Here is a 24,681-nt window from a genome sequence, read left to right as displayed (position 1 = left end):
TTATGTAGTACTTGGATAACTGCTATTGGTCCAAACTTATGCTTATTAGGGTTTGAAAGAAGTACCAATGCTATTTGTTCAAATCTATGCAAATTAGCATTTGGAACCATTGGTCAACTCTCCTATCTGGACTTCCTTTCAGGTCTGCCCACTTTCATTTTCTCCAGGTAGCAGGGGGTTGAAGTCATGGGATAGTCTGCACTTGCAGGTTCTGGGCTACATTACTACATGGACCAGGCTTCTGCAGCAGGCGGTCACATAGTGCCCAGGTTTGATCGCAGAAGAGTGACAGGCCAGTGAGCCTTGGCTCACAGCGTCTCAGGACCACCTCAAGGGCAGGGCAGGCTACAGGCAGGCACACATTATGCTTGCCGCTTGAGTTCCAACCTACCTAGGCTACTATTCCTCCACTCTGCTGCCACTTCTCCGCAGAAACCAGTGACTTGGCAGAGAGTCATGTCAATTCATACAGTTTTTGAAAAGGCAAAGTTAGTCACAGGAAGTAGATTAGTGATTGCCAGGAGTTAGACGTGAGAAAAGGATATGGCTACAAAGACAGTGCTCCACAAAGTTCAGATTGATGTAACTGACTTGCTGCATCTTGACTGTGGTGGTCATGGTCACCTATATCTATAGGTGTTTAAAATTCTGAGACTTGTACATCAAAAACGTTAGGTTTGTCACAGTCAATACAGAAAAATACACTTTCACAAAATGTCAGATTCAGTATATGCTCAACTACCCTTGAAGAAATGCATAACTTTCAAATATAAATTCTAGATTTGTTTTTCAAGTCTATCATTGCTTAAATTAAAAGTTTTAAATGAAAAAGAAAATGTTTGAAGTGAAAAAAAAAAACAAAACTACTTCTAAGTTTTCCCACAAAAACACTTCAACAAACCCCATTCAGTCAAGTTGTTAGGTACTTGCTTGCTGTTCCATCCACTGTTAAAAAGAGTTACACGTTTGAGAATCACTACAGTTTTTATAAAAGCTTCCAACATGAAAAACACTGACAAAAATAAACATCAAGGGAAAACAAACACCAAATGGAGATAAAACTACTATAGAGAGCAGAGGAAAATTTAAACACCATTGTTAACAACTTAAGAAAAAGACATATAACTGTGAAACAAACAAAAATTCCTAAAAGGAATTCTTTAAAAAAAAATAAAAGTAGGAGAGCAGAAGTGAGAAACTGAATAGAAAAATTAAGGAAATATCCTAAAAAGCAGGACAAAGGGACAAAAAGATGGAAAATCAGGAGAAGATTAGGAAGGCAATCTATATATCCAAGTATCCAAATAATAATATTTTAATTAAAAAAAAAACATAGGGGAGATAATTATCAAGAAAAAAATTGAACAAAACTTCCTAAAAAGGAAGGGTAAAAACTTCCAGTCTGAAAAGTTCCACTCAGTACTTAACATAGAACAAAGAGCCACACCAAGGAACATGGTATTGATGTAAAACACTGGAACAAGGATAAGGCTTCAAAACTCCCAAGGAGAAAAAACATAAGTGGTTACATATAAAATGCCCAGAATCTGAGTGTTATGGTTTGGTTGTGAGGTATCCCTCCAAAGCTCACATGTGAGACAATGCAAGAATATTCAGAGGGGAAATGATTGGGTTGTGAGAGTCCTAATCTAATCAGTGAATTAATCCCCTGATAGGGATTAACTGAGGGGTAACTGAAGGTGGGTAGGGTGTGGCTGGAGGAGGTGAGTCCCTAGGGGCATGGCTTTGGGTTATATATTTTGTATTTGGCCAGGGGAGTCTCTCTCTTTGCTCTCTCATCCTTATGTGAGCAGCTTCCCTCCGCCACACTGTTCCACCAAGATGTGCTGCCTCACCTGGAATCCCAATAAATGGATCCAGCTGTCCATGGACTGAGACCTCTGAAACCACAAGATGTCTAAAAAACCTTTCCTCCTATACAATTGCTCTGGTTGGGTCTTTAAGCCACAGCAGTGGAAAAGCTGACTAAAACACTGAGCATCTTAAAATTATCATCCTCAAGGCTAGAAACTAGAAGAAACAGTGTTTGCCCTCAAAAATTTTAGGCAAAGTTAACTCTAATCTAGTATTCTATACCAACAAAATACCAATAAGGGGTTTTCTATAGGTAGCTCAAAACTTTCACCTTCTGAACTTCCCTTTCCTCTGGAAAGTTACTACAGGCCATGCTCTAATGAAATGAGGAATTAAACTAGAAAGAAGTAAGGAAGAGGTGGGACCAAGAGTTCCAACACTAGAAACATGGAGGAAATCCCCAGAGCACGGTAAGGAGAGATTCCAAAGACATGAGGAAACCTTCCCGGGTTCTGTTGGTGCAAGTGCAAGCCATCAGTATGGCTATCTGGCACTATCCAAATAGATGAAGGGGAAATCTACAACTGACAATTTTACAACTTTACTTATTTTCCACAGAAATGTATGCACATGAGCACCAAAACACATGTAGAAGTATGTTGTAATAAGATAGCAAAATTTTTAAAAAATCAAATATCCATCAATAGTAACATACCTTTAAAAACTTGTGGTTTAGTCATAAAATGGAATAGTATGTAATGATTAGAATAATAAATTATTGCAACATGCAAAGACATAGTTGAATCTCACAGACATAATATTGTGCCAAAGAGGCCAGGTGGAATAGAGTTACATGCTCTATGATTCCATTGACACAAAATTTAAAAGAAGGAAAACTTAATCTATATCAATGTGAGTCTGAATAATACTTCCCTTGGACTGTAGAGTTATGGGTAGGGTTTGGAGGGGGACAGGAGAGGCCTCAGAGGAACCCAGAATGACTATTTCTTCATCTGGGTGGTATTTACATGGTTGGCTTACTTTATAAAAATTCACTTATTTCTTCCCTGTGGTTTATGCAGTTTTCTCCATAAATATTACATGTTCACAAAACATATATTTTAAAAAGTAGAATAGATACCAGGGAAAAGTAACGAAGAGGATGAAAGGCTAAAGAACAAAGCTGAGCAGTTGAAGGTCCTTGAAATGCACAGGTAACATTCATGCATGCTATTTTAATTTAGACGTCATTAAGACAAGCAAGCATGTTAAAAAGTTAAGGCCAAGAGCAAAGATAATCAAAACAGAACAAATAATTTTCAAATGAGAAAACTATTAAAGAGATACAATACAATGCAAGACAAATCAAGTTAGAAAAGTAGGAAAGAGAAAGAAAACTGATTGCAAACTGGAAGCACAGAATAAGATGGTAGGGAAAAAAATGCAAATATATGAGAGACATCAGCATGAGGATGGTAATTGAAACCACAAGAGAAAATGAGATTTCTCCCAGGGAGAGCAAGCAAGAAGGGGCCCTACAACAGACTTTAAAGAAACAAAAAGATGAAAGGTCTAAATTGAGGAAGACAGATCCACAAGTGAAAATGCAAAGTAACCTCCAGGGAAGAAGGAGGAAGAATGAAGCAGTCCCATCAGCACCTGCCTGATAAGATATTTTTAAAAGTACCATCTTCTGCTCATATTAATTATAATAGCAACAGAAAGACAATCACCCTGAAGATACTTCAAAAGGAGGGTGACCATTGCTTAAATCCAAATCAGGGTATTTCTGAGACTGAAAGGGGATGCTAATTAGAATGACAGGGCAGAGGGTATCAACAAACTATCCAACCAGACTGAGCTATGTAGCAATGCCACAGTGCATCTCTTTCATGTTTATTAAAATGATTCTATCCACCTCTATATAGATTGGGTGTGAGAGTACCAAATAAATCCCTTCCAATGATAAAATAATAAAATGTTCTTCTAGAAACTAATAAGTATTTGAGGACATGAATCCCTGATAATTACATGCTAAAACTTAAATGTGGGTGAGAGGTCTACAAGTGGAAGGGCCAAATCCTCTGAAAATCTTAATTCCTAAAGGCATGTCAGGCATGAGAGATAGAGGCTGAAATCATAGTTCTACAACCAGAGAGAGGTCAGGTGCTTTTTTTTTCTCTCTCTCTTCAAATGGCTGATACCTGGTAATAAAGGGATTCCCAAAATAAATTTGAGAAATGTGTTAATTAATGATTAATGGATTTTTTTATTTGTTTTAATCCAAGAATTTCTCAGAGCCTGTATTTCTTTTTCTTTTTTTAAATGAAGTTTATTATGTGTCTTTAAGGTTTACCACGTAATGTTATAGGATATATGCAGATTATAAAATGGTTATTATAATGAAGCAAATACTACATTATCTCATAAGTTTACTATTTTTATAAGATCAACTAATATCAATTTATTATTAAAAATTGCCAATTCAATTTTATTAACTAGAGTCCTTATATTGTACATTAGGTTTTATTTGAGATTTTGGGGAACAGACAAGATGGAAAGCAGCATAGTATAGACATAATTAACCTTTAAAGAATTTCCTTTCCCAGACACACTCATGGGGCTAGCCTCTCCTAGAAAATGTTTCAGAGAATATTGGTATAGGCACTAATATGTGTTCATAGCAAAGCCATTTTCCATATGTAATCAAGAGAATTGGATCAGAGGTTGGGAAGATATCAAAGTGGTCCTGGATCTGTAATACTAGGCATGGATCTTGAGTTGTATTTTGACTTCCCAAAGCCCCCATTTCTTTACCTATAAATTGAGAAGTTCTACCTAGATGTTTTAGGTAACACTGAGCCCTGAAATTACGTAGCTTTAAAAATTGAATGACTATCCAGTACCTAGATTTCTTTAGGACAAAACAGTTTAACACTTTGTATCAGAAGTCTCTGGTCCTGCACTTGTTAAAAGAGTCTAAAAAACCCTCAGTTGCACTACTTGCCTAGTGAGTTGTTCCCCAGGCATGTGATTATTTGTGATTATCTCATGATAAGCACTCTTTTATCATAATTTATATCTTAATTTATGTCACTCTCCCTTTAATTATGATGTCTATTTAACATCAATTAAGATACTCAGCAGCATTAATTTACCAGGACAGTTATCCAATTTGATGGGTGTTTTGTTTTTAGCATCTACTCTAAGGTTATTATGGGAAGTTCAAGGGCCTTTGATTTACTAGCAATACAAAATGTAAATCTGAGAGTCATTCTCTCTTGGAAACTACAGTCTGAAAAGACTCATTCCTTGAGGTGGTGATTCTGTGGGAGGAAAGGAAGAAACACCAGGTACCTGCCTCCAGAAAGGATGGTTCAAAAGACATCAAACTAAGGAAAACTGTGAACTGAATATAGAAAAATGTAGCTCAGTAAGAAAATGGTGTTTTAAATCACAGTGTTTCTATGTAGAGCTATGAAATAATTTCCAGTGGAAGCATAAATCAGTAATTGTCATTTAAATTTCAAACAAACAACATATTCAGAAACAAACTGAAGATAAAGTTCTTTCCATGGTTCCCAAGATTGCTGGAGTCCTCTTCCATCTGTGATTTTTCTGACAATGTGATTGCTCGTATGCAGCTTTCTCTTTTAGAAGCAAGAATATAGGAGATCCACTAAAGGACTAAAGCCAAAGAGATGACTGGTAATCTGCATTTCTTTAAGGAGAACTTGGGACTCCTCTCTTGGGAAGTATACTTTGTCTCATATACATTCTGACTCCCTGACCACTCAATGAAGGAGACGTCATCTATAGTCTAATTTTTATTTAGAACACACACTTAAGCAAGAGCTAGGGAACACATACAGAATCTTGTAGTATAACAAACTGTGTAAATTTATATTATTTGATTCAGTATCTTTTGGGTGGGCACCTTAAATGGAGTAAGGGCACTATTAATAAAATGTTAAACCACAGAACAGAGAGACAACATGGAATTATGTTATTCCATAATCCTTGTGAGATGAGACAAAATTAAATTATTAGGTTCAATATTGAAATCAATAGTAAACCTGAATTGTAATCAAATAAGAATTCTTCAAGCCATGGTGTTACAATTTATATGGAGTCACACTCAATCCCTGAGTTTCAGTGTATAATTTAATCTTATCAATATCATCACTATTACAAATGAAAAGTTTTTTCTAGTTTTTACCAGTCAAATATAAGATCCACTAAAGAACACTATTAAAATTACACATCTTGGATCAGAGAGCCCCATACATATGATTCATTTTTATGGACAACCTATAAACAACCACACTAAGGCACTTACCTTGTGGTTAAAGTGACCAAGTAATAAGCTATCAGTAACTGAAGTATTTGTATCACTTTCTAAGATGTCAATTCCAAAGTCTCTGCATGAATAAATTTGGAAGTTTTTCAGGTGAAGATTGCTGCTTCTAAAAATCTATAAAATAAGAGCAAATATTATGTCAAAGTTCTGAGGCATGGTTTTTCTTACAGTATTCCTTTTTTTTTTTTTTTTTTTTTTTTTTGCAGTACTGGGGATCGAACTCAGGGCCTTGTGCTTGCGAGACAAGCACTCTACCAGCTGAGCTACCTCCCCAGCCCTTCTTACAGTATTCCTGAAACTTCTTTAATTATTGAATAATATAAGTAAGCATTCTATGCCATATTTAAGCAACTTTTATCCATGCATAGTCATATAGACATTGCCACAAGGTCAACACTAACTAGTCCCCTTTGTTAATACCAGCTCTGTACTTTCCATTTCTCTTCAAATAACTAACATGTTAAAAGGTCAGTGTGAACTTTCCACCTATTTAAAATAGTTCTACAGTGGTCAAAACACACATAATTAATGCAGAAAAACATAGCATCTGAAAACTCCAGTGCTTAGCACTTTCTTCAATACAATATGTATTAACTCATACAGTCAGCAGATTGCAAATATAAAATAAGCAACTAAGCATGGCTACAGATTCATTGTGTGTGGAGTCAACATATTGTACATACATATACATTTATGACAACTGGGCTGAGTGTGCTCAAGTAGTAACAAAATGAGTTTGATAACGTTGAAAGAATCCCACTGGTTTTATATTAACTATATGATCGTAGGTAAGATATTTAACTTCTCCTGGGCCTTGGTTCAACCATCTTTAAAATCAGGGTGGAGGCCAGAACTAGCACTAAAACTAACAGTCATCCCTTTATTCATTAACATAATTGAGAAAACAAATTTATTAATTATAATAATAAAATATTAATTATTCACTAAAAAGTATCAAACTTAACTGGAAGTGTCTTATTAATTAAGGTCCAGGTATTTTTGATTTGATTTATCATACTATCATTCTTCTACACGTCAGTCTTTGTACTTGTATTTTCCATTATGCATTACATATAAATTTTCTATAAAATCATAGTTCTTTGAAGGCAGAGGTTTACTTGAACTAAGGAGGTATGGTATGAGCTGAAAACTGCCAACAGCTATTACCGAACTACAGACATCTACAAACATGCCCTTTTGCAAATGCATTCATTTGTGTTCAAAACCAGCTAAAACCTAGCATTTGCTAGGAAATGTGATTTTAAAAGGAAACCACTATACAACAGCAAAATGCACCTATTTTTGGAGACAATTCAACTTTCACAGTGTGCTCTCAACTTACCCTCTTCTAAAAGAATTACTCTACATTTATGAAACATGATGAAAAAAAAGAAGGTATTTTTCTCAACTTTTATTTGACATAGAAATAGAAGTGTCAAATCACTTGCTTGAAATTTAACAATTCTTAACTTTGAGACTTTGGCAAGTATTTTACCACTTAGATAATTTTATATACAAAAGAAATAAAATAACCTCAAAGTTAAGATGATTAAAAGAGAAAATGTTTTAAAATCTTTAACAATATCATCAAATAGATACAACCTCATGTTTACACACAATAGAAAATATCTGTTCAACTTCACCCCTCATCAGGGAAATACAACTTAAAACCACAATGAAATATCACTTCGAACCTTTCAGAATGACTATGACCAAGAAGGGGAAAGATAATGGTTGGTGAGGAAGTGGAGAAAAGGAATCCCTTACACCCTGATGGAGGGAATATAAATTAGTTCACATTGTGGAAAACAGTGAGAAATTTCCTCAAAAAAGTAAAAACAAGAACCATCATATGACCCAGCAATCCCACCACTAGATATATATCCAAAGGACGAAAGACCAAAATGTTGAAGAGACACCTGCATCCACCTGATTATGCAACACCATTCATAATAAAGATGTGGAAGCAACCTAAGTGTCCACCAGCTTAATGAATGGAAAAAGAAAATGTGATGCTACTCAGATTTAAACAAGAAGGAAATCCTGCTGTTATTGTGATAACATGAATAAACCAAGAGGATTTAATGGCAAATGAAAAAATGTCAGGCACAGAAAGACAAATACTACATACTCTCACTTATATATGGGATCTAAAAAAGTCAAACCCACAGACAAAATAGAATGGGGTTTGGAGGAGAGGAGTGGCCAGTAGGAATATGTTAATCAATAGGTACAAAATTTCAATTAGGAAGGAGGAGTATTTTTAAGAGAAAGATTATATAACATGGTGACTATGGTTAATAACAATACATTATATTCTAGGAAATCACTAAGGGAGTAGATCTAAAGTGTACTCATCAGTAAAAATAAGCATGTGAGGTAATGCTCATGTTATTTAGCTCAATTTAGCCATTCTTTTGTGTATACATGTTTCAAAACATGTTGATGTACATGATTTATATGAACATTTTTTGTCAATTAAAATTAATTAGTAAAAATAAAATGCAATTAATCCAATGTGGAAAAATAGAAATTTTACCAATGGAATACTCTGTTCAAGTATCTATATACATAACACTTATGTCTAAATCACATAAATAATGAAAGTTTATGAAATTTATATTCAAATGTATTTTTGATGATAAAAAGGCACTTCTTATTATGATTTTCATAGACATCATTATAAACATCAGTATATTACTTTCTAATCCTGTTCAGTGACAATGACAAGGATAATAGCTAGGGTTCACAAGCATTCCAGAAGATCTTCTAGGCACCTTATATTCAGGGACTTATTGTTATCATCATCACTACCATCATTATCATCATTGTTTTAACTGAGGCATAAAACTGTGCATATTTATAGTATGTCATGTGATATATGTATAGGATGTATAGTATGTCATGTTCGAGTTAGGATAAGCATATCTATCTCAGACACTTATCATCATTCATGCATGTATACAGAAAACATTCAATATCCTTCTAATTTTTTGAAATATATAGTACATTATGATTATTAGTTATTCTACTGTGCCCCCAGAACTTGTTTTTCCTATGGGACTGCAACTTAGTACTTAGGAATTCATTTAACACTCAAAATAAATATTCTTTAGCTATTATTACTGTCTCCATCTTATCAATGAAGCAGAAGTTAGGGAGGATTTTCTCAAAGTCATTAAGTGAAATGAGAACATTTGAGAGTTTATAGGGCCAGGTACATAGGATATTACCTTTTTGTAAATGGTTCTATTACACTATAATTCATAGACCATACAATTCACCTAATTTAGTTTACAATTCAGTGGCACAACAATATTTACAGATGTGGGCAAACATACCACAGTCAACTTTAGAACCTTGTTTTCAGTTCAAGAAGAAAGCTCATGCTCTTTTAACTATCAGTCCTTATTCCATTTCCACTAAGTATTTACCACCTTCTACCCCTAAGTATTAATCTTCCCATCTTTGTAGATCTTGTTATTTTTTACTTTTAATTGGGGAAAATATTATAGGACTCCTTTTTCCTTTGATTGGCTTTTATTATTTAGCATGATGTTTTCAAGGTCCACTCATGTTACAGCATGTATAAGTATTTCACTTCTTTTCCTGGGTGAATAATTTTCCATCACATGGATATGTCACACTTTATCCATCTGTCTATTGATGAACATTTGGGTTGTTTCTGTCTTTTGGCTATTAGGAATAATGATGATACTGCTATAAACATTTGGTTACAAGATTCTGTCTGTACATATTTTTAAAAATTTTTTCTTAGTTATATTCCTAGGACTGTAATTGTGGGTTATAGGGTAACTTTATATTTAATCAGTTGAGAATCTCTAGAATGTTTCCTGAAAGGGTTAGACCATTTTAAATTCCCACTCTAAGGGTTTAAGATCATTTCTCCATATCCTCACCACCCTTGTCATTATGAGGGGTGGTATCTCATTTAGCTTTTGATTTGCCTTTCCCTAATGACTAGTGATGTCAAACATCTCTTCCTGCAGGGCTGGGGACAGAGGACAGTGGTAGAATGTTTGCCTAGCATGCATGAGGCTCTGGGTTCAATACCCAGCATCACACACACACACACACACACACACACAAATCTTCATGTGATTATTGAACAGCTTATTTGGAAAGTTATCTATTCAGATTATTACTTTTATTTATTAATTGGGTCATTTGTCTTTTTGTTGTTGAGTTGTAGCAATTAACTGTAATCTTTATTTGATCTACAAGTCTCTTATTAGATATATAATTTGCAAACATAATCTACTATTCTTTAGGTTGTATTTTTACTTTATTGATGGTGGCACTAAATTTTCTTAAATTTGATAAAATCCAATTTTTCTGTTTTTTGTTGCTGTTGTTGTTGTTCTGTGCTTTTGGTGTTGTCTCTAAAAATTCCTTGCCAAATCCATAGTCAAAAAGATTTACCCTATATTTTCTTCCAAGTGTTGCATTTTGGCTCTTATATTTAGGTCCTTGATTCATTTTTGAGCTAATTGTAAACAGTACAAAGAAGGATTCTACTTCATTCTATTGCATGAGGCTCACTAGTTGTCCAAACATCATTTGTTGAAAAGACTCTTAACTGCCCTCGTTGAGTGGTCTTGACATCCTTCATCAAAACTCGTTTGATCACAAACCTATGGGTTTATTTCTAGACACTCAACTCTGTTCCATTGCTCAGTTTATCTACCCTTGGTGCCCTTATCTGTCTTGATTATCATTGCTTTGTAGTAAGTTATGAAATGGGGAAGAATGAATCTTCTTTATTCTTTCAGGATTATTTTGGAGATGGTTACTTTCTAAATCCCCTACCATCACACTTTTTATTTAGTTTCCTTTATTCTTCCTCATAAGAGTGAAGTTCCAAAGATCTCCTCATTATTTGAACTTTTTGACTTCCTAGACTTGAGTGCACAAGAGCTCAATCTGTATGGGTCTATTTTTTTTTTCTTTCACAGGATTAGAATTCCTGACTGCAGAACCTAAAAAATTAAATAAATAAAATTGGCTTCGTAAACATCTTTGAATGGCCTTGTTTCATTGGAGATGTCCTCAAGACAAGGCTATTCTAGCTGGAGCACAGACTGTAAGCCTGTGTGTCTAGTGGATTTGTCATCCTTTATGGGAGATAAAAGTGTTTTAGAAAATTAAATGAAAACAAACTACAAAGCAAGTAGTCGTCTTCCTGTTATTCATACTAATCATTTATTTTTGAGCTTTCCTTATTTACGAGTGTATTCTTCTTTTGGATATATAAATGTTTGACTTTTAATTGTGACATGATTATATGATTTTATTCTATTCATGAACACTCTATAAACATTGTTTTTCATTTATGTGTCTTAAGCTTCAGATTTCTAAGTCACAGAGACCAAATGTATGTAATTCATACAGCATTAATGTGACCCTAGATAAGTTTATATGTTGCTATACATACAAAGTGTCCTCTTAAGAAATCATTGTGATCATTAAACATAAATGATTAAACATGAATTTTTTTTTCCTTTTGAGGAAAAATAGAAGAAAATTTAGCTTATTAATTAAAGTAGGGATGAATGCTTGAGCTGGAATTGTGTTCCAATGAAGAGCCATGCTTCTTCCTAAGACTGGAGTATGCATTATTCAGGATATTAGAGTTTCCAGTGTGGTAACACTGTATTTGGACTGTGCACCTGGTTGTGCTACTAAGAAAGTATGTGGTATTTGACAAATTCCTTTACATTCTGTACCTTGATTTATTATCTGTAAGTAGGTATGGGAAAGGAAGAATGAATGGACCTCTGCTATCCCTGATCCATCCTGATTATTAAGTCCCCATAATCCTGTTCTCTGCTGGGGCTACTGAAAAGTCCCATAGAGGAAATGACCTGACCTTAGATCACCGACAAGGACTTTGTTCATTCAACTATTCCACACACACCTCTGATGCTCTTTCAAAGCTGTCATTACATGTCAATGCCACCCTCATCTGCAAATCATCCCCTTATTAGAATTACATAATAAACTGTCAGGATAAGACAAGCAACAGCTTTAATTTTACAAAAAGCTAATGAAACTTACCTGGACACCACCCCCACTTCCCCAAACCATGAAGTTTTGTAGCACAGTGGGGCCAGAATCATTGTCCCAAGGTGGTTGAAATTTAGGATATACAAAGAGACCATACCTACAAAGTGAAACAAAGAATAAAACTAAGTCAATTGCTATTTTCTAACTTCCCATCTTTTCACATTAGGATTACAAAAGTTTTTAAGTGTTTTGTTTTTTAAATTGAAACATAATAATTGTTTGGTTTTTCTTTGTTCATTTTTTGTTGTTGTTTTTGTTTGTTTGTTTTTGTACCAGGAATTGAACCTAGGAGCACTCAACCACTAACCATTTCCCCAGCCCTTTTTCTTTGTTATTTTGAGACAGGGTCTTGCTAAATTGCTTAGGGTATTGTTAAGTTGCTGAGGCTGGCCTTGAACTTGAGATCTCCTGCCTCAGCCTCCTAAGTCTCTGGAATTATTGAAACATAATAATTGTACATATCTACAGAGTACCATGTGATTCTTCTATTTGTGTACACATTATGTAATGTTCATTTAGGTTAAGTAGACCTATCCCCTCAAATATAATTTCTTTGTGATGAGAATATGCAAAATCTTTTCTTCAAAATTTTTTTAAATATATATTAACATTATCATTATCTCTCCCAGAACAAAAGGAAGGTGACATGGCACAGTCAGTACCTATGTGGTAACTCCATCACAATTCTGTTGCTACTCTATAGCAAAGAATACCCAATCAGAATGTATGTTACCATATAGGGGAGGCTATGAGGCTAACATGTAGAGGGAGACTAACACAGGGTGTATATGGCAATGCCCCTCTGTGCTTGAGGCTCAGGCTTTAGATACAAATCCACTGGACCAGTGGCAGCATCAATAAACACCACTTTCTGCTAAAAGCCCTGGTGTCCTGCCTCTCTGTGCAAGAATCCCCCAACACAGTCAGCCTACTGTGTTACAGAACACCAGAATTTATTTCTCTTCACTGTAACTTGGTACTTCATCCTACACCCTCCTACTTTCCTTGGACTCTGCTAACCTCTTTTCCACTCTCAATTTAAATGAGATAAACTTTTTAGATTCCACATATAAGTAAGATCATGAGGTTCTTGTCTTTCAGAGCCTGACTTATTTCACTAAACATCTTCCAGTTTCATTCATGTTGTCACAAATGACAGGATTTGACATTAGGGCTTAAAATATTCCTCTGTGTAAGTGTACCACATTTTCCTTATTCATCACTTGATAGAGACTTAGGTTGATTCCATTTCCTTGTTGTTATAAATCATGCTAAAATGAACATGACAGTGCAGAGTTTCTTCAACAGACTGATTTCATTTTTTTTAATTCATACCCAGTTGTGAAATTGCTACATCACATGGTAGTTCCATTTTTAATTTTTTGAGGGATCTTCAGACTGTTATCCACACTACATTATATTCCCACTAATACTGTACAAGTTTTTCTTTTCTCCACATCCTCTCTGTTACTTATCTTTTGTCCTTCTGAGTATATCTCTTCTAACAGTTATGAAGGGGTATCACAGTGTGATTTTGATTTGTCTTTCCCTGATGATTAGTGATTTCAAGAATTTTTTTCATATATTTGTTGATCTTCTTTTGAAAAAAAAATGTGTTTTAGTCCTATTCCTCCTTTTTTTTTTTTTTTGCCATTGAGGGATTTGCCTTATATATTCTGGTTATATATTCTGGACATTAACTCTTCATCAGACATAAAAGTGATGGAGGTCCCTAAGACTGTGACTCTCCTCTCTGTCACTGCTCATTCCTCACTCTTTCTAATCTGTAGCCCTCTGGGACTTGCATCTTAACAGAACACAGATTGCAGGTTCCTTACTATTCTATCAACATCCCTGAAGTCAGCCTTCATAGGTGAGTGGACACTGTCCCTTATAAGCCTTTCGCCTTTTGTTCTTTCTGGAATGCCTGACCACAACTGTACCCTGGTTTGGATACTTTCTTTTCTCACATTCCAGACATGCTGAGAACTGCTGGATAAAATCATCAAGGTCATAATAATTTCATCAGCATGAATGACTCCCAGCCTCAACTGACACCTCCACACTGCTTAGCAATTGTTCGTAATCCTTACTCTTCTTATCATCTTTTCCATCATAGTTACATTACTAAAATTATTTTCCTAATTATTATAGGTATCAAGTATTGAGTTGCTATTACATTCCATGTGCTCTCCTCAATGTATCATATAAACCATTTCTAATTTTCACATCAAACTTTCAATGTAGATTTGTAGTTATTTTACAAATAAGGTATCTGTCTCAAAAAATAAAAATAGTGTTAGGGTATTTCAATCAGTATCTGATTCTCAAGTCAGCATTTTTCATGTTCCTCAAATTCTCTCCCCAACCTGTTTCCCAAGTGCTTGCTCTTAGCAGAAGTCCTTTCCTTCTACATAACTAAGACTTTGAAGGAAGAAGAGCAAGTCACTGATAGAGCCTCTTCTCCAAGACTTTTCTCTCCACTGGGATCCTGAGTCAGACTCACAAGCTTCCCAAGATCTTTGTACTGCCAGGTGCTTCAATTTCTTGGAAGTTTAATTGCTCTCTCTGTAGAATTGTCTCTAGGTACAACAGGTGCAGGCTGTCCTGCTGCCTTCTCAAGTGACTTCTTCCCTTTTACCACCACATTCTCATGATCTAAATGCTTACAACACAATTACAGTAGCCAAGACAAGCAACAGATGTGTCCATCAACAGATGAATGAACAGATAAAATGTGGTATATGCTCATGGTAGAATATTATTCAGCTTTTAAAAAGAAAAGAATTCCTCTATTTGTGGCAATGTAGATAAACCTAGAGGATTCTATGCTTGACAAGATCATATAGCACTGTTAGAGGTAATGAATATGCTTATAGCATAGATTTGACATTGGTTTCATGGATGTTTACTTATCTCCAAATTTATCAAGTTGTATGCACTGAATGTACACAGCTTTTTGTATATCAATTACACTTCAATAATGTGGTTTAAAAAAATTAATTGGTAACATTAAATAAGAAAAGATAATGGTCAGACAATCAGGGTAGTGGACCCCATCCAAGTCTTTTTCATAAGTAAAGACCATGAGGCTTACCCGTGGGAACATTTCATCCAAACCCTTTGTCCCAAAAGGAAAATGGAAGGTAGGGATGAACCCAGAGAGGAGATACTAGATAGCCTTAAAACTCAAAGGCTAAAGGACCAAGCCAAAAGTCTTAACACGTTTTCAAAATCTGTTTAACATAGATTTTGACCAATGGCTTTGGTGCTTTTTTAATTCCTGTTTCACATAAATTTTGGTCAATGAACATAACCAAAAATCATACAGGCCCTCTGGCTAGCACACCAATAGGGGTTTTCTGTTATCAACACCCATAGCTTCTCACCTAAATAAATCCTACTCTGTTTACTCTTCCCTTCTATTATTGTACATGGATTTTGTTCTTCAAATTTGTGAAACAAGAACCCAGAAAGAAGTTGGTGAGGCCTACAGACTACACAAACCCCATCCGTCAACAGAAGCAGGGAATATAGTCTCAACTCAAAACTCCAGTTTCAGCATCACCAAATATCACACAAAAATGTCAAGTTTTTTCCTCGTTATGAATGTTCCAAAGAAAAATGCTAAATCCCAAGCCTTACACATTTGAATTTTCCCAAAGTTACCTTGTACAAGAATGTGCCATGTTCCCAGTGAATGAGAAGAGAGGAGCGTTCCACATTTGGCTGTTCACAAGATGAAAAAAGTAGCCAGAGCCAGCAGCACACACTCTGTTCCCCTAGAGAAATTATGAATAATTTTTAAAAAATGAAAGATATTCCATGTATGCTGAGGTTGCTGAAAAAGAAACACTCTTGTTTGCAATTATTCTGCTTTTTTAAACACTTTGTTTCGGTATCCTGAAACGCTCATGGATTTACTTTTCCCTTCCAGGATCAAAATCCTTCCCATTCCCTTTCCTCCAGGCAGCTCACCTAGACTGTAATTTGTCCACCTCAATAACTAGCATCTCCTGTTTTTCCTCCTTTGAAGCTTGTACAGTGAGAAGGTTACACGCGGCACTTAACCTGAGCCTCTGCTCTATGGTATATGCAAGGATACACAGACAATGATTTGGTTCTGGGTGGATGACTGAGCTAGCCATGCTTGAGTTCTGAGACACAGTGGCTGAGTTCAAGTGCAAGCCAAATCTCCTCAATGCCCTCTTGTGCTGTTTAAATTATTAAACCATTTTAATATTTCTTTATAGGACTTACTATTGAAATAATATCTTTTATATTTTCATATAAAATCTAAATTCTCTATTGGACCATATGAGTTTGGAAATCTTAATTCTGCTCAAACTAAACATGATGAGATACTTTTTACAGATTCTAATAAGTTTCTATAATATGTTTGTAGCTATGTAACACATTGTAAGACAGCTAAGAAAATTAACTTTCTAAAGGGTCTGATAGTGTAAACAGATGTATTTTACTTGGCTTACCCAATGTTTCCAAAATTTTTTATTTTGTTTCCAACATTTTAAAATCAAGAGACAATATAAAAATTCAGACTTTTAGCCTTTCTGAGTCCAAATTCCTGTCGGGTGGCCCAGGACCAGCTGGAGATAAGAAGGACCTCCCTTCTTGGGCCATGGATTATCTTTCTGTACTCCACATCCTTCTGGTTTTATATATTTAGGACACCTGCTTAGACCCTGTAGGCTTTTGAATTTGCAACCTCTAAACTCCAGGCAGTAAAATAACTGGTATGTTGGCTGCTCCATGGAAGTTTCTATTTATCCTTTCCTATATTGCATCTGAGTCAACTGCCCCCCGACAAGTGGCACATGTTCATATCTCAGAAGAGCCCATCCCTTCCTTCCTCTCCCCACCAACAGGGAGACAGAACTCTGACTAAAAAACCAGAACCCCATCAGACTGCTGCACTAAGGTGGCACTGTGGCTAGGAAGAATGAAGTCGATGAACAGCTGCTGGACTTCTTCTTATGTCGCTAGGTGCATCTGCTCTCCAGTCTGAGAGCCTGTCCTAGGCCTAGATGTTCATGCCTACAGAGGGAATCCAGTCTGCTACAGGCTACACTTGTTCTACCCTAATAAACTGAGTCTCAGAGACTCCCATATGGTTCATCCTGACCTTTTCAGAGTTTGACATGGCTGGGATGGTGTGGGACAAAGAGCACCCAGGGTATCCTCCCCGTAGTAACCCAGTCTCAAGAAGCAAACACTGTACAACTTGTAGCACTCATCTTGAACATGGATCTGGGCACAGAAAAGAAAATGGGGAGAAGGGAAAATTGTAACACTAAGCCACCCAGCAAGGCATGAAACACCTTCCTGTGTACAACACTTCTATGCAATTTTGGCCTCTGTGCTGGACTCAGCCAGGTCTACACTGTACACTATGCACATCATCCTAAAAGCACATTTTTTTTTTTTTTGGTACTGGGGATTGAACCCAAGGGTGCTTAATCACTAAAACACATCCCTAGCCCTTTTTTATATTTTACTTAGAGACAGGGTCTCACAGAGTTGCTTAGGGCCTCGCTTTGTTAAATTGCTGAGACTGGCTTTGAACTAGCCATCTTCCTGCCTCAGTCTCCCAAGTTGCTGGGATTATAGGTATGCACCATCATACCTGTCTAGAACTACTTCTTAAACTTTAGGGTCTAACAGGGTTGAGTTGTCAGATTTAGCAAACAAACCACAGAATTCCCAGAGAAATTTGAATTCCAGATTAAAAATTGATTTTTTGAATATAAGTATATTCCTATCACAGTACAGAACATACATATATTAAAAACTTGTTTGCTGCATATCTAGAATTTAAGTTTGGTCAGATATGTTGTATGTTCTCTGGGAACCCTAACCTGAGGATACATAAGGGACAGATTTCTAAGCCCTATCACCAGATATTCCAGCTTAGCAGGTGGTAGCATGATGAAGAAACAGAGACACAGGTGCACTCTTGAGCACAAGATGCTCTGATGGTTTTAATGCATGTGATCTTTGACCCCATTTTGAGAACAACTTTCTTAGTGGTGACTAAGAGAATAACGACATACTATGTAGTTACCCATCCTATAAGATGTTCAAAGAGGAGAGAGACTCTGGAAAGACCACTTCTTGGTGAATTTGCCATGAGTTGTTTCAGAAACCCACTACAAATAGAAATCACTGCTGAAAACTGAAGGAGGAAAAAGACCTAGAAAACCAGGGTGGGAATCAGTTACTAGACCCCAAGCAAAAGGAATGCACAACTCAGTGCAAGTTACATTTAGGTACAATTCAATTCTATTGCTCAGATGTATTTTATATTTTCTAAAAGAAGTTATTATAAAGTATAATAATAATGATTACCATAAAGATTATAGAGAAGCTGTTTCAGTGCAGGTGCCAGATTCAAGTGTCTCATTGATTTTCACAATTCTGTGAATTATATATTATGATTACAAGTGTCACAGCAAATAAACTGACATTTAGGAATGCTGGGTAACTTCCCCAAAGTCAGGGAGTAAATAATTACCAAAACCAACTCCCTCCAAGTCAAGTCGGGAAACAATGGAAATGGTGGTCAAGGGTAGAGGATTGAAGACAGGATCCGGAAACAGGTTGTCAAACAGTAGGATGAAAGCAAAAAAAAAATACACACAGCAGAGCAGAAAGCAGAGTCCCATGACCAGCTTGGGAAGAAGGGGCATTTGTTGTGGCCTCCCAATCATGAGCAGAGCATATGGAACATGTTCTTTGCAGAAATTGGTGTATTGTGGGCATTCAAGGAAGAAAAATGAACTGTACAAGTAAGCCAATTCTTTGAAGTGTATCTATTCTCACTGTAAAGATAGTAAGCTAGCCCTTCAGGCACAGGTGACCTGGTGAACAGGATGAGGGTAAGTAATATTGCTATATAAATGCAGACTTCTCCAAAATCAGAGAACATTTTTCAGGTCAAATTTAGCTAAGTAGTTTCTCTTTCCACACCAAAAATCCAGGTAAGATAAAATCCCTTCCATGCTCATCACATGGAAAAGAAACATGCTTAGCTCAGAATGCAGAAAGAGAAAGATGGACAAGGATGTAGGACATTTCCCAATGGTAGGCAGGGAAAGGTGTGACATTTTGATGCATATAATACTGGGATTCCAGAACTCACTTTCTCCATATGTCCTCATTCCCTTTTACTTATAGCTGTCCTCTATTTATTTTCCTTAGGCAGAATAGGCTCATTTCATCAGTTTCAGTCTTTGTAAAGTAATATTTTACTGACTTTAACCCATAAATGAAAGGACAACTTTAGGTCTTATTAAAGGTGCCGCCTTTGACCCTGAGTGACCCACTGGCAGTCACCATACAGCAGCACCCTTGACAGAAGGGGAGCTTAAAGACCCTACTTCTCTCTGGATGTGACACCATTCCACTAGGATCACACCCACACACACACACACACACATACACACACAAGTACACATAGCCAAGTCAAAGTCCCCATGGGAAAAAACCTGAAATAGTTTTATTATATTTATTTTTTCCATTTTGGGCAGGATTCTGGGGACTAAAGCCCAGGCCTCCAACATGCAAGGCAAACACTCTATCCCTGAGCTGCATTGCCAGTCCTATTTATTTATTTATTTATTTAGGTCTCACTAAGCTTAATACGCAGGCCTCAAATCTGTGATCTTCTTTACTTAGCCTCTCAAGTAGCTGGGATTATAGGTATGCACCACCAAACTCTCATGAAATACACTGTTTTTAAACCAGCCATCCTCAGCTCCCTGAATCCTATGAGAGAGGGACTAACACCCCAATTCCAGGAGGCCTTCAAGTTCTGGGGGAGTATGAGGCAGGGCCATAGCTCATCCTGAGGCTGGAAGCCAGAAGAGCAGGCGGCCAGGTCAGGGGAGCCAGTTCATGTCAACACAAACATCATGCTGCTACTGAACCTCAGCTTATTCACTGTGGGCCCCAAGGCTCTTCTCTCCTGGATATTTGTAAAATGGGAGCCATTCTTCATGCTTTTTACTCAGTTGCAGAATGGTTTTTCCTTTGTGGACTAGTTGGCCCCTTCTCTACTGCACTTCTTTATTTTGGACTCTGAGCACTTCTCCATTTTCCCAAGGTCATTCGCAGTGCTCATTGCATGTCTCACCACGTGGTACTCAGCAAAAGCGGCCTTGAGGATTCAATGATATCAAGTTGAATTATTATTCAAGATGCTAACATGACTTCAGAGATTCAGGGTCATCCCTAAGCCTTCAATGATCTAAGTTTATTGCAGGACTTGCCAACCAAAGATAATTTCACTCCCCAGAGAACATTTGGAACTCTGTGGAGACATTTTTGACTGTCACAACTCAGGGGGTAGAGAAAAATGCTATTGGCAGTGAGTAGAGATCAAGGATACTGCAGCACAGAGGACAGCACCCACCACAAAGGTTTACCTGTCCCTAATGTCAATGCGGCCAGTTCTGAGAAACCACAGTCTTCAGTCTACACTGGAGTCACGAAAATAACCCATACCTACTTTCCGGTAGCCCATCTCTAAATTTTGATGGAATTCCATATTTCCAACTTAGGCATGAAGATATTATCAATTATAAAAATAATGCTTTAAAAAGTCTTAATGAAGAGGGCATTTATATCTGGCATTACGCATTTAAAAAAATCTGGCATTACGCATTTCAAAAGTACATAAAATCAGTTTTCTTAGTTCTTCTCTGTGCACAAAACAGGGTATGCACTAATGATTTTCAGCCCCAGGAAGAATATCTGTCTCTGAATGGGCAAATATAAATGGGCAAATATAAATGGGCAAATATAAATATTTCTTCCACCCTCTCAGATACACAAGAAATGCCATAGCCATTGTTCCTAATCATGATTAACAACTAAAATCTTTCCCTTCAGAGTACATGCAAAGCAAAGCCCCAACCTTCCAGATAACCTGTGCAGAGTGTCCATGTTCCTATCACACAAGTGATGACACCAACACTCACACCAGTGACCCTCATGCCAGAGAGGGAGAATTCTTAAACCCATCTTTTCTGAAAGTATACAATGAGAACTGTGCCCCGAAGGCTAAAGTTGATGATCTCACTTGGACACACACTTCTATTTCATTCCCAATGAAATGGCGGTTCATTACCAAGACTTAATGAGAAGGGGAAAGTTTCAACATTTCAAAAATATAGTCCATGGCTTAGAACTTTATTCATAACCATTTCCAGCACCAGTGTTCAGAAAGCATGTATTTTTAGTGAATGACTGGATTTGTTGAATCATCTGCCCTAATGCCATTAGCATTTATGGAACATCTGAGTGATTACATCCAAGCCCATTGCTAGTTGGACAGGAGGTTGCTACTGTGGTCCTCTATCAGCCCATAAGTCTCACTTTTCTCATAAAAGAAGCACATCGACAGTCAGATCACATTTCTTCCCAGCTCTTTTACTTTCAATTCCAATTGGGTATGCTACAAACGATTCATGAGGAAACTACATATTTATGCAGACAGCCAACGGCTTGCGGGGAAGGGTTTAAGGCAAGCAGGGAATTTTGTGTGGAAATCAATTCTTTGCGGAAGTCAATGTATTATGGACATTCAAGCAAGAGAAATTCCAGAGAGAAATTAACTGCCCAAGTAAGCCAGCTCCTTGAGGTGTGCATCTATAGTCACAAGAAAAAAGTGAGTTAACCCTTCAGGCAGCTCTTAAATATGCATTACCTATTGAGTGGGGAGAGCTAGAGAACTGAAGTTGGGCCTTTAAACACAGAATTCCTTACAAAATTGATTCACAAACCAGAACAAATTCCCCTCAAATTAAATGGATGTCTCCAAAGGGCTCTTCTTCAGGGTTTTTCCACAGACTCTCCTAAACAGGAGTGTGCTCAGAGGAAATTTCCAACACCTATATAAACATGGAAGACTCTGACATTCTGGACATGAACTGTCCCTTATATCTGAGAGCAAAGACTTTCCAGCCTGAGGGGATGGGAACAGGTTCCCTTAGGTTACGTCTTCTGGCAAGATGAAGCCTCTGGAAGATACAAAGAATGCTTGTGACAGGAGCCACAGACTCCAATGCTGAGGGAAGGCAGGCTGGGCATGAAGTTTGTTAAGAAGCCATGGCAACATGTGGAGGAATTGCCTCCGTTTTCTGGAAAGCACAGAAACAGCCTACGAAGAAGTGTACAAAGTAATCCCTGGGAGAGGGAGACTCCAACAGGATATTGCATGTGAGTTCTCACTGATAAGAAGGCACAGGGCTCAGAATTTGCCTCTCAGAGAAACTGCAGCTGGAGAAGCTGCAACCTGCACAAGGACACAGCAGATCACCTGTGGATGTGTAAACTAAAACGAAATACTGCACTTGAAATTCCTTTGTACCATGCAGCGTAGAAGGTGAGTGAACTGTAAAGGTGACTGACTGGAAACCAGGGTGAATTCCTCAGGCTGTGACTGAGAGAAAGGTCCTAGGATCTGGTCAGGACAATTGAGGAATAATATAAACCACAAACTATTGCATAGACTTAAGATCTCTGCTCCTTCCTGTCAGGTAAGGGATTTCAAGGGCAGACTTATGCACATGGAGAGAGAAAGTTTAGGCTTGCAGGGATGGTTGCCAAGACACAAAGACTAGGCCACCTTCTTCACATCTAATAAAGGCTTTTGTTTCGTTCACAGTATCACACCGGTGTAATGTGCTGATTTTGATATTGTTCCATGACCAGGTGGTAGTTATGCTATCACTAGTGGAAGCTGGGTGATGGGCATACAGAAACTTTGTTATATTTTTGCAACTTTTCTTGAGTCTGAAGTTCTTCCAAAAATTAAATTTTAAAATAACAAAGATAATTTGAATTAAACACACTCATCCATCGACACACAGGCTCCGGCACATTTCCTCAAGGGGCAATCCAGCCCTGAACCAGTCACATGTCTGGACAAAAACTACCACCCATGAAACAGCTCCTCTTTCTGTTCCACACACTACACATATATACACACAAACACACATATATGTATTACTATTGATGTCACCTTATTATCCCTTTGCAATAAAGCTACAGTTCTAGCATATATTCTTCAAGTTACTCTCTGTATCATGCAGACAGGAAACCCTCAAAAACTAACTTATCACTTGCTCAATGATTGAAATGACCTTCATTGATCCTCAGGGTTCAACGAAGCTCATAATTTTTATGTTTTTACATCTATGCCCAGTTATCACCCATGTCTTCAGTAATGGCACAGTCCAGACAATAGAACACAGAAGATACAGCATAACAGAAAGCCAGTGTCATGGCTGAATGACTGGGCTGGACTTGGCCAGATTTAATACTGACAGATGAGTCCAACAAGATCTAAATGCTTCAACTGGTTAAACTTCTCATTTCTCAATCATCAGAATGATTTTTGAATCTTAGACTTGATTCTTTACTTTCCTCTTTCCCCATTCTTTGGTTTGGAATTATACCTACATTCAATAATTCATTATAATCAATACATTTTTATTGGGCAACTCCTTTTTTTAGACACAGAGCAGTGTCCTAGAAGAGCAAGGCCCTGACCCCTTATATAGACAGTGGAGGGGATAAAGTCACCAGGAAGGAGGAAACTGAATGGCCTTCCACTATTCTTGGGTCTAAAGTTAATAAACTAATGACAAAAGAAGGACAGAAGTTTTTGGAGGAAATAACAGGAAATGTTCTCATTTAGTCAATAAGCAACTGTTTAAAACTGGACTACTCTTTGTAAGAGATTACTGAAGAATGATAAATTTTATGGTCATCAAAGATGAATATGTCAGTAACATATGTAATGAAATCTGCATTACCAGCTTATCCTAAAACCACAATATCAAAACACATGCACTGTATTTTTTTATTATGAATGTACATATAAAAGGAAGAAAGTAAATGAATACAAATGGAAGTCATCTGAGTAATAAATAGCTTATTGTGAACTGGATTTTTCTTTTAAATTTTTTAATTGGTGCATTATAATTCTACATAATAGTGGGATTCATTATGCCATATTCATGTATACGCATAACATAATTTGACCAATGTCATTCCCCAGTACCTTCCTTTTCCCTCCCCTCCAGTTTTTTATTGCTGACAGGGATCATTCTGGTCAGTTTACAAAGGCTCAGGAGACCTACCAGCTGTTCAGATGGTTCTCTGGGTCTCTGCACCTACAGACAGCTTGACTCTTCGTCCTATCAGCAGCGACCAGGAGACCCGTCTGGGAGACAATGTACTTCCTACACAGTTAGGCAAGGGCATCACAGCCTCACTCAGCAAGATGAGCTGGGCAACCTCGAGGGTTTCCTTCCTCAAGGCATTTCAATGTACTTAAGATTATGCTACCCAAGAAAGTAAACTAATATGTGGTTCTTTAGATCCCAAGTTTG

At 37.0% G+C, this 24,681-nt stretch overlaps 1 protein-coding gene across 12 annotated transcripts in view; it reads right to left on the bottom strand.

The window, feature by feature from the left end:
* Pkhd1 (PKHD1 ciliary IPT domain containing fibrocystin/polyductin) overlaps positions 1-24,681 on the bottom strand; it is a 463,263-nt gene that overhangs the window by 261,567 nt on the left and 177,015 nt on the right. For all 12 annotated transcript variants that reach the window (XR_007109414.1, XR_007109413.1, XR_007109415.1 and 9 more), the window contains 3 exons: positions 15,932-16,044; positions 12,254-12,359; positions 6,155-6,289 (listed from right to left, as the gene is read on the bottom strand). Coding sequence is in view for 9 of the 12 variants with exons in the window: in XM_047557741.1 (XP_047413697.1) it covers positions 6,155-6,289; positions 12,254-12,359; positions 15,932-16,044 (354 nt within the window). In the remaining 3 variants the exon portion in view is untranslated. The remainder of the gene's footprint in view (positions 1-6,154; positions 6,290-12,253; positions 12,360-15,931; positions 16,045-24,681) is intronic.

Source organism: Sciurus carolinensis, chromosome 7, assembly GCF_902686445.1.
Source record: "Sciurus carolinensis chromosome 7, mSciCar1.2, whole genome shotgun sequence".
In the NCBI taxonomy this organism is placed as follows: Eukaryota; Metazoa; Chordata; class Mammalia; order Rodentia; family Sciuridae; genus Sciurus; species Sciurus carolinensis.
The sequence above is the reverse complement of the archived record's forward strand: the minus strand, read 5'-3'. Positions and strand labels throughout refer to the sequence as shown.